At 46.3% G+C, this 18927-nt stretch overlaps 4 protein-coding genes across 4 annotated transcripts; 1 reads left to right on the plus strand and 3 right to left on the minus strand.

Moving 5' to 3' along the window:
* Positions 1-381: 381 nt before the first annotated feature.
* Positions 382-831, minus strand: N7469_002164 (uncharacterized protein; the record flags this gene model as incomplete). The annotated part of the gene is made up of 1 exon (XM_056641084.1): positions 382-831. The coding sequence occupies one exon, from the start codon at positions 829-831 to the stop codon at positions 382-384; it is 450 nt and encodes a 149-aa protein (XP_056503578.1).
* A 2154-nt stretch (positions 832-2985) lies between these two features.
* Positions 2986-3198, minus strand: N7469_002165 (uncharacterized protein; the record flags this gene model as incomplete). The annotated part of the gene is made up of 1 exon (XM_056641085.1): positions 2986-3198. One exon carries the CDS (start codon positions 3196-3198, stop codon positions 2986-2988), a length of 213 nt encoding a protein of 70 aa, XP_056503579.1.
* Positions 3199-9303: 6105 nt separating this feature from the next.
* On the minus strand, positions 9304-11069 carry N7469_002166 (uncharacterized protein; the record flags this gene model as incomplete). The annotated part of the gene is made up of 4 exons (XM_056641086.1): positions 9304-10189; positions 10249-10363; positions 10412-10707; positions 10777-11069. 4 exons carry the CDS (start codon positions 11067-11069, stop codon positions 9304-9306), a joined length of 1590 nt encoding a protein of 529 aa, XP_056503580.1.
* A 4898-nt stretch (positions 11070-15967) lies between these two features.
* Positions 15968-18630, plus strand: N7469_002167 (uncharacterized protein; the record flags this gene model as incomplete). The annotated part of the gene is made up of 3 exons (XM_056641087.1): positions 15968-16518; positions 16571-17662; positions 17712-18630. The coding sequence occupies 3 exons, from the start codon at positions 15968-15970 to the stop codon at positions 18628-18630; spliced, it is 2562 nt and encodes an 853-aa protein (XP_056503581.1).
* Between the last annotated feature and the right edge of the window lie 297 nt (positions 18631-18927).

Here is an 18927-nt window from a genome sequence, read left to right on the forward strand (position 1 = left end):
GCTCATCAGCCAGGTTTTGACACATTATTTGATCTAATTCTAGAATAGTTTTCTTATCAGACATAGCTAGAAACGCATAGAAATTATGTATTCAGGACGAGTAAGGCCAAATAAACGCTAGTCGACATAGCCAGCTTTATTGAAAAAGACAAGAATGCGATTGAAGGCATGTTTAAATGCCCTCTAAATGAACCGATAATCGGTGGTTCAAATACCAGGACTACATATTCAACTGACTACATGACCACATTAAATATAAAGATATGCATTTCCCTGATGTATTTAATGCTTGGCCATGTCCTCCTCAACCGCTCCGTCGTGGGACAGCCAGTTCATGCCATACTCAGTGACCTTCGTCGATATAGCTTTCGCGGATAGACCTTAAGGGGGTAGCATCCACTTAGGTGGCTCACTGCAGCTATCAGGACGTTCATCATTCTTCGCCGAGGCGCCCATAGCGGCCATAACATCATTCGAGCTGCAAAAGACACTTGTGTAGAAAGTCATCACAGCACCCTCCACATTTTCTGGCTCATCATGGCTATCAATGTGCTTTCCATCCTTGTTGACATGCCAGCATTTCCATGTCGTGATAACGCCGCAGCGGCCGCGCAAATTGTTCAGGTAGTGGTTTCCGCACTTTCCATCTAAGCCCACGGCATCTAGAGGAGCGTAGATGGCCCAATTGTTGGTGGCGGGGATTTCATTCAGGGCACAGACAGAATGATCAGGAGGCTTTGGGTCGTCCCGTGCCAAGATGCCGATTTCGATAGGACTAGCGATGGCAATTGCCAAAATAGTGGCTCCAGTGAGAAGATTTTGAAGCAACATTGTGCAATAACGAGGTGTTTGTTGCTAGCCGATAGGCGGATGGATGCTTGTGTTGGCTGGCTGGATCTGGCAGAATAATAGAGAAGCTCATGCTGAGGAAACATGCTGATATTTATATTGCTGACTGGATCATTGAGAATGTAGATAGTTTATTGTCTTATAATATGATTAGCTATATTGCATTGTGCTTCATAAGCTGGGCCTTTCTGTCTCCAGATTTTGGCCCCAAAATGCCTTTCGCGCAGCAGAATACTTACCTAGGTATCTCACTGCGCCATGCTTGGCAGGAACTGTACTCCCTACCTCTGCTACTTGTAAAGTGGGCAGTCAATTAAGGGAAGGCAATCATGCATAGAGGAAGACGAGTAGGTCATTATTGGCATACTCAACCCGTCGCTTAAGAGCTTTTCTACTATATTTGGCAAGGTACCAGATCTAGACAGGTTCATTTTGGTTGTATACACTGACCTGACAGAATTCTGTCGACTTGGGCCAGTGAATTTTCAAAATCCTCTCGTTGGCCAATGCATCCAATGCGATATTGACTACAAAGAGCATAGGTCTTGTCTTTAGATTCCAGTATTATACTCAGGCTCCCTACCTGTCGCTTATTATTTTATGTTATTTTAGAACTGATTAGGTTAAACTAAGTTGTTTTAGGCGGTATGCGGCGCTCGGATAGGTTATGACGTTCTTGGGGCTGTGCAGATTCAGCTCGCCCCCAAATCCCTTCGTTGTCCCATTAAGCCCTCCCTGTACGATATTCTCCACAAAAGTTGTAGACGGAATAGCCAAGGTAAAATCACTATAATGAAGTCACCCTAGGAAACATGGAAATCTTTTGGAAATTATCATGGTAACGAGATGCAGTTTATGAATCCAAACAAGAAGTTGATTACGTAACAGAGTGATCAAGTTGACATTCGAAAGCAGGTCAGCTAAATCTCGATCCTATGGCACGGTCAGGGGTATAAGTTAGATGAAGCCTCCGCGATGGAATGGAGATATGATCTTCCCGGGGCCCACATGGTGCACATAGGTTCCCTGAACGCGAGGAAGCCGTTCGAGGTGTAAATTGGTTAGAGATGGTTTCCTCGGCAAGGAACCAACGGTGCTGCACAACGAGTGACGAAGGGTGGCCCTCTCACGCCCGCCAACTGGCTAGTAGCGTAATGTCGGTATGACTAGGCCCACCGTACAACAGTGGTAAAGCGTTAGATTTCACTATCAGGAAGAAACCTTGTGCTCTCAAGAAAGTCGTCCAAGAGTCTCTGATGGTACTTGAATTGATAGTCCATCCTCATCAAGTGGCTTTTGCATCGCTTATCCGAAGCCTCACGGTGTTGTTTACTCTCCGCTTGCCTTGTAGAGTACCAAATCACCGATGCCATCTCGCCAAGCCACCTACGTAATTATCGGCCGCATTCCTGAGCCAATAGATCTGTCACATGTGAGTGTGATGCTGAATTATAGCGCGTGGTCAATATTATCACAGGCAAAAGCCTGCTGCGTGGCTCTTCGAGCTGTTAAATTTCTAATCTTTGCAAGTTGTGTTTCTTTTCTCTCTGTCTTACGGGCAGTGGTTGCGCTTCGACAAATCACGAACGCCTTATCCCTCAGTCTTACCCCGGGCTTTTTACATGTATACCCCGCAGTTCATTTTCCGATTCGACAAGAACGTGCTTCCCTGAAGTCGTTTCACTCCATCGCAATGCCTGGCGTTCCTACAAGTCGGGCCTGTGACGCTTGCCGTAAGCAAAAAAAGAAGGTATGATTCACGCGAGAGATTTTTTTTTTTCAACCTAGACTCACTCGAGGTAGTGCGATCAAAGAAAGCCAAAATGCTCTCGTTGCGCTCGCCTACGGGTCACTTGTGCTGGAAATGGTGTACAGCGCTACAAGTTCAAATGGCTTTTCGCGGGTTGTGACCCGGGGGCTCAAAAACTTACGAAACATTCGGCCATTCCTCTACCTTTTGATGACACAAGTCTTGTTGACCTCGCGCCAGCCGAACGCTTTTACCTGAATTTTTTTCGTCAAAGTACCTCGGGCCAACTTGCTTGCTATTTTAATCGTACTTTCTGGAACGAAATAGTTCACCAAGTCAGCGAAATTCAACCAGCTGTCCGCCATGCGGCAATTAGTATGGGTGCATTACACTGGTACTACGGAGTCGAATCTGTCGACACCAAGGTGCAACTGTTTGCGATAAGGCAATGCAACAGGGCTATTGCCTGTTTGAGAGAGAACACGGTGGCCAGCCTGCCAAACCGTACTCGCATGGAGACGGTCCTCACTTGTTGTCTCAGCCTTGTCGCGTTGTCTTTCATTCAAGGTGATGCCAGAGCAGCCAGCTGCCACCTTCATTCGGGATGGAAACTTTTGAATCAATGGCAAAATGCGGCCATGAATCATAGCCCGTTAGGGCCAGCTTTGCTGCAAGCATTTACACAAGTGAAACTACGCTGGTACTCCTTGACTGATGGGGATATGTATCCAAATTCAGAAATCCCTAGCTTGATTGCCTCTCAGTTTCCATTAATCGAGGATTTGGAAGCTGGGGAACAAATGGCTGGTTTTCTGGTCGCCATAGGCTGGCTGGCCCTGCAAGTTCGGTCGCAATCCGGACAAACCCCACTTTCAAGAAGACAAGATGTAGCCGTCATCACGCTGGAAAAACTACGTTCTTGGAGAACAAAAATCAAGTCAAGAGATTGGTCGTGCAAGGATTTTCTTCGAGCAAGAAAAATGGCTTTATTACTGGAAATATGGATAGAGGTCATCGACATCAGAATTGCATCGGATAGCAATATCGAAGATGGGGAAATAAGATATGATCAGTACCTTCCGCGATTCTGGAAAACTATACGACTAGTACAAGAGCTTCTACTTCTGGTAGGCCCGGATATTTGGATGGGGATTGTAACGCCCATCATCTTTTGCGCATGGAAATGCCGAGACTGTCAGCTGAGGCAGGAAATACTTTCTCTGACGTCTAATTGGCCAGTGTCTAGGGATGATTGGTTTATGTCAATTGCATTCTCTATGATTTCACGGGTAATTGGCATTGAATCGGGGAGCCTATCTCTGCTTGATGTCATACCTGAGTCCGCACGCATAGATTGTATGCGTGTACGCTTCTCAATCACTAAACCAAAAGTTCAGATCGAATACCATAGATCGGGTTACAGCAAGGCTCCATGCAATAGACTGGACTATTTCAGGATTGGAAATTATGAAAGTGCTGTGATATCTTATTGAGTTTCTAAGCCTCACGGCCTCTTTATTACTGTCTGACGATCACAAAGTATGCCGATAATAGAACGATAAGAGGTCTTGGATTTCAATTGAATATTGTGTTATCAGCATTGAGTGTCGGACCAATGTTCGTCCGTGAGATGCAAACAAGGGACCTATTCCAACTTTGCTACTGTAGAATATTTTCACTGCGACACTGGTGTCCTACCCAATATATCAGTTAGGGTTTAATACCACCAACATGAACCAATCATTTTCAATGAGGCTGTGTATTCATGCTGTTCCTCTCTGGCACCGATTGGCTCATTATCTATTGGCAACTATCATGTAGTACTCGGAATATCCAATGTGGCATTGATATTGACGGTTGACAGGCTCCTAGGAGTTGTTAGAATATCCCAGATTGCTGATGAGGCTGGGCTCACGTGCATAGTTTTGACACTCTTCGACTCGAGACAAGCTAGATTACACTCAAAGCCCCAAAGCAGCACTGGCAGCTTCTCAAGCCTTACTGAGCTACATATTCGCTTTCGAGCTCTTATGGTGGGATCCTATCTCATGAGTTTGGCCCGCACAAATTTCTATGCAACCGCACATTGCTACAAGTTATAGCATAGTACTACTTTTATTTAAGTCCTAAGAGGATATCTGATATTCCGCGAGTCAATTGTGTAAGCAAATAAATTTCACATTTAGATAGAAGCTGACAGCTTATTCAATTTTATCATGTTTAGATTCGCCGCCAGTGACTGCATATGTCTTTGGGCGTCAACCTGCTCTGTTGGTTAGATCAATCCCCTTCGCGTTTCAGTGAAACTCACCACACCTATATATGGCAGATTGTAGTTCTTCATTCTTCCGGTTAATCGCCGCAACAAGTTAACATTTTGATGTCTGCCCGGGCGAGCAGCACTGATCAGCTCATGAAATTCAATTACAGATTCAAATCACATACACAGCAATAGTGGAACCCCGAAAGGTTGCAAGCGAAGGGCTTGCTACAGAATCTTAGCTAAATTGCTCATCGGAAGGGTATTTCTTGCATCCTTACTCCCTTGGGCAAGACTCTCCAGCCTTTACACTCTCGCACTCCTTCGCAATGGCTGTCAAACTCAAGGACCATGGTTGAACCAAATCATTAATCACTTACTTCAGCATTAGCTGCTGGTGAAGCAGACGCCAGAGCAGCGAAAGCAGCAATCAAGTAAAGAAATTTCATGTTGTTGGAAGAGGAGCGAGATTCGAAAGCCGTATCGATGTTTTGTAGAGAGGAAAAACCTTTTTGGAGAAGAAAGAATGTGGGTTTATTTATGGCGGATATTTTGAAGAAAACTTGGCGAAATACGAAGAATATCCTCACCGGCAAGTTTGCTAAATGAGATATCATTCGCTGCGGAATATGATATGTAAGGTTTTAAGTCATTAATGTAACATAGCGCAAGGAGTTGCCATTTTCGCATCCTTGGCGAGGGGCCTAAATTTGAACTGCCTATCATGGCGTGCAATTGGTATTTTACTTACTGATCTGAAGCCGTTGATTTTCATGGGAAAAACGCCACATCACACCTCGCTTGGCTGTATATGAAAGAAGTCATGGGTCAAGCCTTAAAAATTGAAGTAAGAATAAAGAACATTGATGCTATCTGCCAGAGGCTGTCCGATTCCGATCGAGATCCCAGATTGCGTAGTAGAAGTACAGGTTCTTTACAGTCGATCTGAAAAGGGTCTGTCGGGCGTTCGGCAGCCATACGGCAATAATGTCACAAGCGAATCCATTTGCCTATAATCTTCTTTTGCACCTCTTTGACAAAGTTCTACGATATCTTTTCGATCAACTGTGAATTCCCAGTTGATGAACTCGGTGTATTGTCGGCTTCACGACAGTCCGAATGCCGGCCGTCACACCGTATATCGATCGGACTCGGGGCAAGGCCGACCCAGAATTGAAACACATTACCTCCCCAATCAGCAAGGTTCCAGATAATGAGGGTGGTGCATACTTCACATAAGTATACTTCGAACATGGCGATTAGACAAGTAATAACCGTCAGCTTCTGTATGCGCGAGCGGGGCAAAGCGCGGGCTGACAGCGATGGCTTCACTGCGAGGGATCTGGGAAGCTCCGGTTGGTGCTGCTTATAAACGCCGTGGACTTCTCGGTGTCATTTAAACCCGGCTTCCCTTTGTCCTTATCAGGTATGGCGATGGCTCACCCTCATAGCACGGCCACATCGGCCGAAGTCTCTCGGACGTGGGGCGAGAGGGCCAGGGCCATGGAGCGTGGGTGATTTCCTGGTGCAGCGGCAATCAGCTAGCTTTCGATCGGACAGAGCGACGCTAGAGGAATTAAAACACTTCGGAATGTTACCGCATAACCAACTGAGGGTAGAGAGCCTTCCGAGACTGTCTGCTGAACACGTCGAGAGGAAGACAGCTTTGACAGGCGATTTGGAGAAGCCAAAGTGCAATCATTCGGAAGCCGCAAGCCAGAGAGCCAGCCTGTTAGTGACTGGGCCTAGCTTTGGAGGACAATGGGGAATAAGGCATGGTCTTTTCTAGTATACTATTGACAGTCGCCCTATGGAAATAGCAAGATCTCAGCATTTTCGCTGAAAAACAGAGTCACATAGGCATGGATCTCACTCTAAGATTCGAGATGCAGTCCCAGTACGTGGGAATAGGACACGGCAATACATGGCCAACTTACACGTGTTGGCTCATGGTAGAAAGGTTGTGTTCCTCTAGAATGAATTGCCAGCGCAGATATTACACTTGAGTCTTCCACAATCACTCACACACTTTGTCAGCTACTGCTGCGCGTAGTGGGGAGTCTTGATCGATTGAACCATCAGTAAATGATGAACTTTCCGTCATAGCTGGTTCGACATTTGCCCAAGTCTGACAAACTTCAGAAGTGTCAGGCTTTATCTTGCCAATGAACCATATTCAAGGCTTCATCGCCTGTTTCAAATATCACAGTTATACCGTATCCAACCGACGAATCGTTTCAAAAATCATAAATCTAGGGTTTGAGAGTATTGCTGCAGGTGATACAATAATGGCCGCCTCAGGTTATTCTATGCACTGACCACCAAAAATTATTTTGCTAATCAATTGTCGAATGTTGCTGCTTCGGCAGTTTCTTTTGTCCTATATTCGCGAAATTGCAGTCTAAATTGCACGTTTGTGTGTGCCTATGTGCAGTGGCGATTCTACTGTACTTTGTCAATCTGGCATCTGTTTTCTCTGGAAGTTTCCTTCTATCGCTACAGTGTAAATTGCTGCTATTCATATCGCGTTTTGGTGTTACGGACTTTCTCTTTCGGTCAGCTACATTTCTCAATGATTTCCGCTTCTAATACTCCCCGAAGATGGCGTTCTAGAGCACTTGGTCAGACCATTCGAGCTACTATTAGATAAATACCCCATGACTCAGAAACCCGGATGGAGATCATTTCGGGTGCACAGATGTCCTGGTTTCCTGAGAGATAGTTGCACTGGAGTACTTTAAACTTGACTGCGAAGTACATTTTGTCGAGGCAACAAACTGTATACGAGATAGAGCCTGAGCGCAACGTAATAAACCGATACCAGATGCCAAGCATTTTTCCGGTGTGAAAAGATTTCAACATTCCCCATGGCTTACTGTGGTCTTTAGTGCTTCTCGAGAGTAATAGCATCTCAGAACGAGCTCACAAGATAGAGCCTGGGCGCAACGGAATAAGCGATACCTTATACCAAGCATTCCTCTGTTACAAAAGAGTCACGGCTTACCGTGGTATTCAGTTCTTCTCAAGACTAATAGCATTGCGACCTCTGGTTAGCTAGATATTTGAAGGGAACGTTATTTGCCAAGAAAGAGTTGTTCGAAATCCAAAGGCAGTGAAAGCCATCGAGAAGATTTAATTCGTTTTGATCACGTTATACAGAAAACACGAGGATACTGCAACAATATGTGATACCCGTCAACAATCAAACGCGCATTTTTTCACACAGAAAATAGCGTCACCCGGGCACTTTGTGATTCACCGACAGTCGCTGCACTCAACGAAAACCAAAGGATATCATAGTGAACATGTAGACATGAAGCCCCAGAACATTCAATTGAGCAAAAATCTGAATAGATACCGTCGAGTGGGTTACCCGTTATCGTCGCCAACACATTATCTTGGGTTAAGGGGACGCGCATTGATAGGCCTCTTTCCGCAAACGAGTTGCCCTCATCAAACTCAATCTTTAGCTGAATGACCGAAGATAGTGATGTCGTGCTTCCACGCAGTCGGGATGAACATACGATAAATATGACTTGTCCCACTAGTGTGTCAGCGGTAAGCATTTGAGTTGATGAATTACCCAATTCTCTATAACTGTAGCGTTTGAATACCCTGGTCCCAACCTCCTCTATAGTGCGTTCAACATTATTTCCTGAGATCGTACGTACGACTAGCATTCGACAATTATGTCAGGAGTGAATTGGCCAATGAAATATGCGGTTCGTATAGTGAGTGATAGCTCGAAGGTTATGAATGCCTCTCCCCTGGCCCTGACCAAGCTATATTTTTAGAGTGAACAGTTTGTGATGACGTCATCTAAAATAGGCCAAGACCCACACTGGAATGAACATATGGTTCATTGGCTGCGGATGAAGGCCCGCTAATGAAATCTCAACTTGCCTGATCTGGTCATCCAAGAGGGCTTTACTGACCCATGCAAGAAGTGGTGTATGATGTCATCGCTGTAGAGTTTTAAGATGGGAGTCTACAATATCTGGTAATATTTATAATGTTTCCAAAAGTAGCTGCCTGGGTTTGATACAATGGAATGAGCCAGGAACTGCCAAAAGAACGTGCGACCATTGGCCCGGCTTAGACTTGGACGAGCCTTCTGACTTTAAATAATCAGGATCGCAGTGGGTATTGACTAGTGACTCAAGGGCCACAATAGCACTTCCGATTGCTCCACTTCCGACGCACTGTCGATTTGGCAATGCGATGCAAGTGAAATTATAATCATCAATTTTTTTTTTTCAAATTTACAAGCCAGTTCTGATGCTTATGAACTAAAACTCCGAGTCCCAATGAGATATCGTTGGAGGAGATACCACTGCATTAAGTGAAGAATGATGTATATGACTATACTGGTTTACTGATACACAGACAGACTATAACTGCCATGCGAGTCCCAAATCCTCGAAAGGAGACATTTGTATGAAAACTAAATACTAGCATCAGAATCGTAAATTAGCAAAGCTTCATCAACACCACCTTCCTTGAGGACCTCAGGCCACCAGACATCCGTAAACGGCTCTACATCTCTCTCGCAAACTGTGCCCTCATCTGGCAGCGTGCCATTCTTCCAAAACGCTGTTGTCTTCTCAAATAGACATATACTTGGCACACTATTAGAAGCATGCCCATTTCCATTGACTTCAAGCACCACACTTCCCTCATACCCAGCGCTGACATTATGCGCTGACTTTAGTGGTGTGTGCGAGTCCAGCGTGTTGCCAATGATCAAAATTGGGGTTTTAGTCTTTGCCTGAAACGGACCACGGAATACCTCCTTAGGCTTGATCATCCACTGTTGACAGCCCATGTAGGACCCAATGGCGCCATCCCCGGACAGTCGGCTCGTGTTGTAGAGCGCCGTAATAGTAGGAAGGAAGTCGCGCAGTGAGTTTGTGCGGACTTGATTGTCACCACAATAAATACCGGCGAGTGAAATAACGGCCCTTCTGGTTGCTTCGCGCATCACCGGGTCTGTGCTGAGGGTCTGGGCTGTTGTCTGCAGGATGCTTTCCATGTCATCGTAGTTGCCATTAAAAAGAATATTGTCGAGGAGCTTCATTAAAGCCGGCCAATTTCTCATTCCATACATAGTTTGCTGGACATAGCCCTTCAGCCCAGAGTAGTCAAGTAGCATTGGACCCACTGGGATTGGATGAGTTTTGACGCGATCGAGGAGTCCCCATGTTATCTCTTCCAGGACTGCGGCGGTCTTGTTGTGGGCTGCTAAGGGGCAGTGCTTGGGGCCCGCTTTTACACAATGAACAAAGAGGTCGGAGAAGGCGGCGTCGGCATCTGACCATTCTTCGATGTTGCTGAAATCGTCAATCACTTTTTTTCTTCGTGGTAAATCAAGTACGGGAAGGGGTCTCACGCAGTTGAATGGTAATACTCATGCGGATTCTGCACCCCGTCCAGGATAATCTTGTCCATTCGATCCGGGAACATGGCGGCCACTGTTGCGCCAAGGGTTGTTCCGTACGAAAGTCCTTGTCAGTCAGTAATCCTTTCAATGGAACCCTTCGGAGAAGCCATACCCCAGTACCGGAGCAGCCCATCCTCCTCCAGGGCGTCGACAATCTGCATCATGTCCCTGGCCACAAATGCCGTCGTCAGAACAGACCCGATCCTCGATGCATTTGCTGCACACTGCTTGCCGTCGATCGTCCCACGCGCCCAGAGCATCCCTACCGCTCCCTCAGAGCTATTCCCGGGTACGATCGCCTTATACATTGCAAATTGGTCAATCACATCTTGGGTACACTCAAACGGGATAGTGTTTTCCGTGCCTCGGGTGTCAAACGAGATAATGTCATACTCACCGCCGGTCAACCTAACCAGTCAGCTCATGTTCGCTCCTGCCTCCATGCACCCAGCCAAACAGAGGGTAGGAGATACGTACGGAATAAGAGGCGACGCAAGCTGCGCGATCCCTGTCCGCCCGGGCTGGCCTGGTCCGCCGGGGTTGGCGAGGATGCTCCCCTTTGATCCCAGCGGTGCAGGTATCTTGATAAGCTGGAGAGAAAGTTTTTCAGTAGAGTTGGGATTGGTGTAGTCAAAAGGAACATCTAGAGTTGCGCATTGGAAGCGTGTGAAAATGGGGTTCGACTCGGTCTTGTTGCATGGTGACCAGTTAATTTTGGCCGATGCTGTACCGAAAAGCAGAGCTGGAAGAAAGAAACGTAGCGGACGCATTTTGGATTTGTAGTCGTTGAGTAGAAGTTGTAACTTTGGTATTGGTAGGTATATTTATAATCATCTCACGGTTCTTCGCTATTGCCCATGCCTGTAGACTATCACACGTCATGACATGGCGCAGACATGCAGATGAATGGTGGCTTTGTATCGCCAAATCGGAGACCGGCGGTCGATGAGTATATTTCACCGTCACAAACGACTCTATCCCCAGTATCGATGGGACTATGCTGTCTTAGAAGATCGTCGATCCTGATAGACCTTGGCGACTAGGTATGACGCACTCTGGGCCCCAACTGGTCTGGATGAAACCAATCATAATTATGAAAAAATCTCGTCTTGTACCACGAGCGAAAAGAGCAGGAGTCCGAGGAAGCGAGCGCCTGGAATTACTGTATCGGGACTGACCAACTGTCGGGTCACGGACCCTAGGGCGGAAAGCCCTGCAGCACTTCCTGCTGGGCGAGGACGTGTGCCGAGAATATTACGCCCAGCCTTGTGGGTTCCCCTTGGAAAAGTTCTTGGTTCCTTGTGGTCTGAACTCTATTCGAAATACACAGACGTTCCGTGACGTCTGTCAAATAATTCCAGCGTGTGGCTTGCTGCTAATTAGGATAACACGAGAATAAGGATTCTGCTTGTTCGAATTGTGATTCTCGACTAATCATTCGTGTTAAGCCATTTTCAGTAAATGACATCAATAGAGTCTCGCGTTGAACTAAACAGAGATAACCCAAGAGAAGCTGAATTTCAGAGATATATAGATAGTGGCTGAGTATTTCGGAAGCTTGACACTACAGTTCAGCCCCATGTACGGTCCTCACAAAGATCCAAAGACCCGTTCCGCGCCAAATAACCATTCTAGGAAGGGGTCATCTTAGATCAAAAATTGACATTCTGATGCGCGAGCTGGCTAGCATGGTCTAGTGATATTGCCAGGGATGTTGATCCCAGGACTTACTATAGATACCGCGAACAAATACTTGATTCTGCATTGAAACCGGATCATTTACTTTGCCAAACCAGCCTTACTCTATTGAGAAATCCATTGAAGCCCACCAATAACTCGCTCACTACTTCCATAACACATGCCCACATACAAGTCGAAGTCACGCCTTGACTCATTGCTGATGTCTTCAATCATTTTTCGCCACCCACCTGAAAGTCCGGCAAAAACATTTGCCGATCTGCGAGGAGGCTATATAAAGAGCTAGGCCAGAAGTCTGGCTACACCGCACAATTAGGCAATTCTGCCATATCATTACCACAGGGTTTAAATATGTATATATCTCGATCGCTTTATTGAATATTATCACCAAATATTGACATATGATAAATCAATAAATATAAAATATACGAATAGGGGCTTTTTAATTAAAACTGTGCAAAATAGCTGTGAGCTCGCTGGCCAACACCAGCGACGAACCGTTCAAATTTTGTCCAGGGATTTTTTGAGAAACTGGCTCGACAGAATAATCGAAAGCTTGGGAAGTCTATTTGAAAAAAAAAAATTGATATTCTACCTACTACATACCACCATTCTGGAAGCCTCAATTTGGTAGGGGCCCAATATTCGAAGGTCGCATTAACAAATGTAGAAGTAACACATTCACACAACCTTAAAGTGCCCTTCCTAAGTGGTGGAACGACTCCACTAAACAAGTCAAGTTGAATTCCTTGACCTGTACCGCAAATAAGTACATACTGCTTAGCTCGCCGCATCCAGCGGATGCCGCTTAGTTTCTGAATTAGCTCAGTCTCAGGCCGCAGGAAACTGAATTGTTGCATCATGAATGTCCGTGCATCCAATCTAACCAAATGAATTCACGGTAATGGATGAGATTCCCCTGGGACCAAATAGAGAATTTTGGGCTTAACAGTACTCTCTCTGGAACAGTTATAAAATGCCAGGCCACAAATGATGGCACAAATGACGAATGGAGATACACCGGGGGATGCTTCGGAGGGTAGAAGCCTGCAGTGCGTTGAAACATCAATGCACTTTGAAGCTTGTTGCCGGGCTGTAGATACGGTAACCTTGCCGGTCTGAGTATTACCAAGTAATGAGGTTAGGAGAAGATATTGAATAGCCTCGATTCCAGAACTATAAGCCGAAAAATTACCTTTAGGACCCTCAAGAATTGAGAACCCCTTTTAACCCTCCCTTCGTCGCGATTACCTCAAATTATCGTCATCTGTAATTTGTGCATATTGTTTGGTAGGTACAAAGCGGAGCTGTAAGACGTCTGGCTGATACGCCAAAATTCAAACCGCATGATGCGCTATGCCGAAACCCAACTAAGCGGCAGGCTTCCAGAAGGCATGGAATAACTCCTAGGAACCCGCTAGAGGCTATGCCAGGAACTGGTAGATACCAATGTAGAAAGTTATAAAACAGCCGAGCCCCAAAAATCCGAACGGGCCTAATTGGTAAAACGAACGAAGCTATGGCTGCCCACGCGAACAAAATGTCATCCACTATGTCTGTTTCTGATCCCTATTCTGGATACCATTGTAAGTTAGCTTGATGCAACAAATCTATGAATCAGCTGGCTTATGGATTCAACTTCATTTCAAAATGCAGGAGCACAGCGGGAAGAACCACGTTTCCACCAACTATTGTATGAGGCCAAGGAGCAGGTGTCGCTGCTCGAACATGGACGTGATTGTCTCATGGCGAGCTCGAAAAGTGGCGAAAATAATCCTTGTCCTTGTATCATGAGTATCTCAAGGTAATTGGAAAGCTTGAGGAGGCAAGAAAGGCGCGGTGACCAGGCTGTTGAAAATGATAAGATTTCTGGCGATGCAAAAACGCTATGAATGTAAATGCTAGTTATTCTCTCGAAAATACAGTACTGTAGACTGGTTGGATTTCGTACTCGCAATATACACTAATGAAGAAGGTCGATCGTAAAACTTTTTCTATTAGAACTTGTAATTCATCAAGAGCGTGTCACTTATGTCGATACATATTATCATTTCCATTTTATCCAAAACCGGGTGGCATCACAGAATACGGTCCGAGTAAACATCAGTAATGCTGGCCACTTCTAGCCAATTAGCGCCTCGGTCTAGAATAGGCATTTTGCATATTCGTCCTCCTGCCAGCCGCAATCATTACATCAGACTATATATCCTCGCAAGAGGTCTTGACTGAGCGAAGAGGCCAATTTGACACTGTCGGTGATACTAACGAAAATGCTGATTTGGTTGAACCACACCAGCCGGGCTAGACAAAGTATACGAGAAATTCACATCTGAATCTCGACATATAGTGTAACATCATCTACATCTTAGATCGCAGCAATGAGGGACTGAATACGGGGTGGATAATCTTCAATTGGCCCAAGCCAATCATACCGTATGGTTAATAGCCCACAAGCTTCTAGGAGCCAGAGCTGAATTTCAACCAATCATGGAAAAAGATGGCTCTTAGGTCATTGCATTGCACCAATCTCAGACTTTTGCAGCCTTGACTACTTCATGTACCGGAGCTGGCCAGGTACGTCTTCCACGGGCCCCTTATTCGTTGGGTCCCGAGTAGCGAAGAGAATTAACTGTCAGGGCTGCGGCCCAAGAAGACGCTACTGCAAATACAGACCCCCAAGGGTGAATTCAGCCACACTGAATATCGCGCGGTCACAAGCAGACATTCCAAACGAGTAAATGCAGCTCTCGCAGGAAAACACACCCGGCACTTGTATTATCGATCATCGTCGAAGGAAGCGATCGTGCTGGCTCAACTCCGAACTGGCATGGCTAGACTAAATGGGTATCTCTATCGGATCAACGTCACAGAGATGGATCAATGTGTATGTGAGTAAGCAAGCGAGACCGTGGAGCACTTCCTCGTTCGATGTCAGAAGTGAACCATGTATCGGACGAAAATGCTGCAATGTACCCATAATCACCGACGCAACATATCTTTTTTTCCTAGGCGGAAAATTGCCTTTGCATGACCAGAACTGGAAGCCGAATTTGGAAGCAGTGCGAGCTTCACAATACGGTTTGCAATCGCCACAGGCCGACTCGACGCCGCGTCACCATATCGACCAACACAGATTAATCATATCCCACCCCATCCCCTGTCTGATTCCCACCATCTTCCTTGTAGAGAGACGGTAGACGCGCTTCAACTGCCGAGTATAAGATACTGAACACTTGGAGAAGCACCTTCAAACAAGTCTACTAACTAAATACTAACTCACAAGGACCCGCTCAGATATTGATATCTGAGATGACATATACTAAGAGGAATCCCGATACTGAATGGTCCTCATTGACTCCATACTGACACTGGCAATGAATGGTGTTTAGTATTGAATATTTTAGAAAATCAGCATGGCGATGATTTAGTGTTAGAAATATCCATGGTCGATTCGAATGCTCATGAATGTACAGGTAGGTCCAAAGTCCTGAAAGGCGGTCGCACAACCCTAACAATAATAATTTCTATAGGCATCTCCGCATGCCGCCTATGGTAACTATTAGTTGCAGAACTGTTTCTAGATAGCAAGAATCCCTGACTGGAGGGTTGTGATAATTTCACATACAAAGGTGAGGACAACAGTTCCAGAGGTGTAATCAGTACGGTGCTCCTATTCGAAAAGGTTTAGTTGACTCAATTATCAGAGAGCCTCAAGCCCCATGCCAGTGACTTCGCTTGGTAGGGAGCGTCTTGGCAGGTGAAAACGAACAGACCACAATCGCTGTGAGTGGCGTTGATCAGCGCAGCACAGCCTTGTTCGCCCCGAGTTAGGAAGATGATTGCTCTCTCCAAGACGCCACGCGCGCAGACCCTGAATACAAGAATCACCGCTTTTCCCAAATCTCCACAACCGTCAGTTGCCTCCCAAATTTTATCAAGGGTTGTTCTCCCTCTGCGGCCCAACGCAGACATGTTCAGGTCCAGTCAAGAATCCAACAGTAAATCAGAAACAGATGGGATACCCAAGTTCCTCCCAATTAGCCTCACATCATGGCTTTGGGACCCGTCGAAGACAAATACTGAATTGGCAGACGGGCAGAATTCAAGCCACAGCCGCGACTGGACCAAAGGCGTTATAATCTGTGCCTGGGTAGAAGCCGCTGTTCTATTCTTGAATATCCTGCTCACGATCACCGCGGTCGGAATTGCGTACTCAGGAAGAAGCCAGGCAGGCTTCTCTTTTGCCTCGCTGCTCACCGGGAAATGTTCGACAGCAAAGAATTGGACTAGTGGTTTGCACTTGATTATTAACATTCTAAGCACAGCTATGCTAGGCGCAAGTAATTACTGCATGCAGTGCCTTGCGTCACCATCCCGATCCCAGGTCGATGAGGCGCATGAGAAGCAGGTGTGGCTGCGGATTGGAGCCCCGAATATTTGGGACTTGCTAAGGAGACAACGGGGTAAGAGACAGTTGCTGGGATGGATTCTTTTTTTGACATCACTTCCTATCCATCTTGTGTAGGCCACTTCCGGGGCTCCTCATGCTGAGCATTCGTTGACAAGTCTTTAGCTACAACTCAGCTATCTTTTTCGCGCTTGGACCTTGGGAGTATACAGTCATTACAGCACCAGCAGGACCAGTGGTGGCAAATAGGTCCCTTGATTTTGATGATTGTTTTGCCAGTAATGTTGGGCTTGACCTAGCGACTCTCAATGCTGAAATGAGCCGGACGGATCTTGAGACGCTCTCAAAGGCAAAGTGCCTCGATACATTCGCACAAGACTATGTATCCGGACAACGTCTGCTTATTCTGGTGACAAATGCTTCGATGCCCAGCGGCGAACCTTTAGGCTTTATGGGACGAGGAAACTACCCGACAATCGGCTCCAAGAGCGGAAGCCCCTTCAGCTGGCTCTGTTATGATGACTATGACTGCAGCAAAGACATGGCAAAAGAGAACACCACTGGAGACTGGTTCGTCCAACCATACAAGTTCGCTACGCCCGTCGTCGAGCTTGAGATACCGACCGAAGCTGGATTCCAGAAATACTCGACTTTGAACAGCCGCGTTGCTACCAATGCCTACGATTATAACACGACTGATATCCGGTGGCTCAATGAGATCCTCGCCACCTATCCCTCTGAAGAGGAGGTACAAGCTAAATTAGACAAAACTTCCGACTGGGTAAACGTCACATTTGCCAATAATGTGAGGATCCTGGGACATACATCGACATGCGACGCGAGACAATCACCGATGTATCCCGTCGATTACTGCTTGACGGTTCCGGCGGAGGAAACCTGTCAGCTGGTCTTCAGTCCTCCTATCTGTTTAGTCGTTATAGGGTGTAATGTGATAAAGCTTATTTGCACCCTGTTCACCGCGCGTGATGATCGAGAGGATGTTTTCTTAACAATTGGAGATGCAATTGCATCTTACCTTACTTGGCCAGACCCAACAACCGAAGGAAGCTGTTTACTGTCGAACCTCATTATTAGTAAGACTTCGGGTTGGCGCAAGAAACCAAAGAAGAGAAAGGGTTCCACTCAAGATAAGATCGGAAACAGTCAAGTAGATCACACAGTCCCGCTAGAACTACCTCCTCGACAGCGCTGGCTACATGCTGTAAGTCCAAAGAGGTGGAGCTTCACAATAACAGTGTAAGTCACATCTCCACAGCAACCAGCAACCAACTCACAATCTGCGCAGGTTCGTATTCATTATTGTTGCCGCAGCAAATCTCCTCCACATTAGCATTCTGAACTACGACAAGGGCTATGGGATCAAAACAATCTGGGACGGCGGCCTTGGTGAAGTAAGTGCACCAACGCTAATAGACGGTATGCCCGTCCCATCCGGTATAACGGGGAGATTCTGCATGATCCTGCTAGCAAACACACCGCAGCTGCTTGTCTCCGTCGCATATCTTCTACTCAACAACTTATTGACATGCATGCTCGGCGCTGTGGAATACAACAGCTACGCCGGTACTCGCAAGCCATTGCGTGTAACTTGGCCGCGCGGTGCCCAGCGGTCAACCTACTACTTATCCTTGCCTTACCGGTATAGTGTTCCACTCCTGGCTCTTTCGGCAGTCCTACATTGGCTTGTCTCTCAGAGTCTGTTCTTCGTTGAAATCATACCGTTCGACATAAATGGTATATTGCAATCTGGAGATGAGGTTGTTACCTGCGGATACTCTCCTGTTGCCATTATATTCGCAATCATCGTAGGTGGCTTACTACCTCTTGTCTCAATACTGTTGGGGCTACGACGCTTTAGATATGCGATGCCACTGGCGGCACAGTGCAGTGCGGCAATTAGCGCGAACTGCCATCCTTCATCGCCAAGTGTGGACGATGAATCCAACCACGCCTTGAAAGCGGTCCAATGGGGTGAGCTTCCTGGCGTCTTCGAGTCTCCTGGGCAATTAAAGTTCTCAAACGGGATTATTGGGTATAAAGAGACGAATCAGAGTGAGAGAGATGGCCGGGGATATACTTCGCCGGTGGCACATATAGATCCTGATACAACGACCGACTCTGGTATTGTGCATTCAGGACTCTATCACTGTTCTTTTACCTCCGAGGAGGTTCATGAGCCCTGTCAGGGACGGCTTTATGTATGATGTGATCGATGAATTATGATTACGGAGAGGTTTCACGCCGTTAGTTTCAACGGCTTTTCATAGTTCAAGCCAAGCCCTATTCATAATCCATGAGTAAATGATTTGATTATGTCGTATACTCACTTCCTTTCGCGATTGGCTTCATGTCGAAATATCAATTGTGGATGTCTTTCGAGCACCCCAGGCGGTAGAAGGGACATGAAGGCCTTGCGAGCGTGCTTGAAATTAAATAATATAGTGGTGCTGGATATTTCTCGTGCGCTCGGTTAAAATTGTAACCTTCTCTTGTCGACACCA

Source organism: Penicillium citrinum (assembly GCF_028827155.1).
Source record: "Penicillium citrinum strain IBT 23319 chromosome Unknown utg000002l:1.0-3833315.0:1.0-3834789.0, whole genome shotgun sequence".
Lineage (NCBI taxonomy): Eukaryota > Fungi > Ascomycota > Eurotiomycetes > Eurotiales > Aspergillaceae > Penicillium > Penicillium citrinum.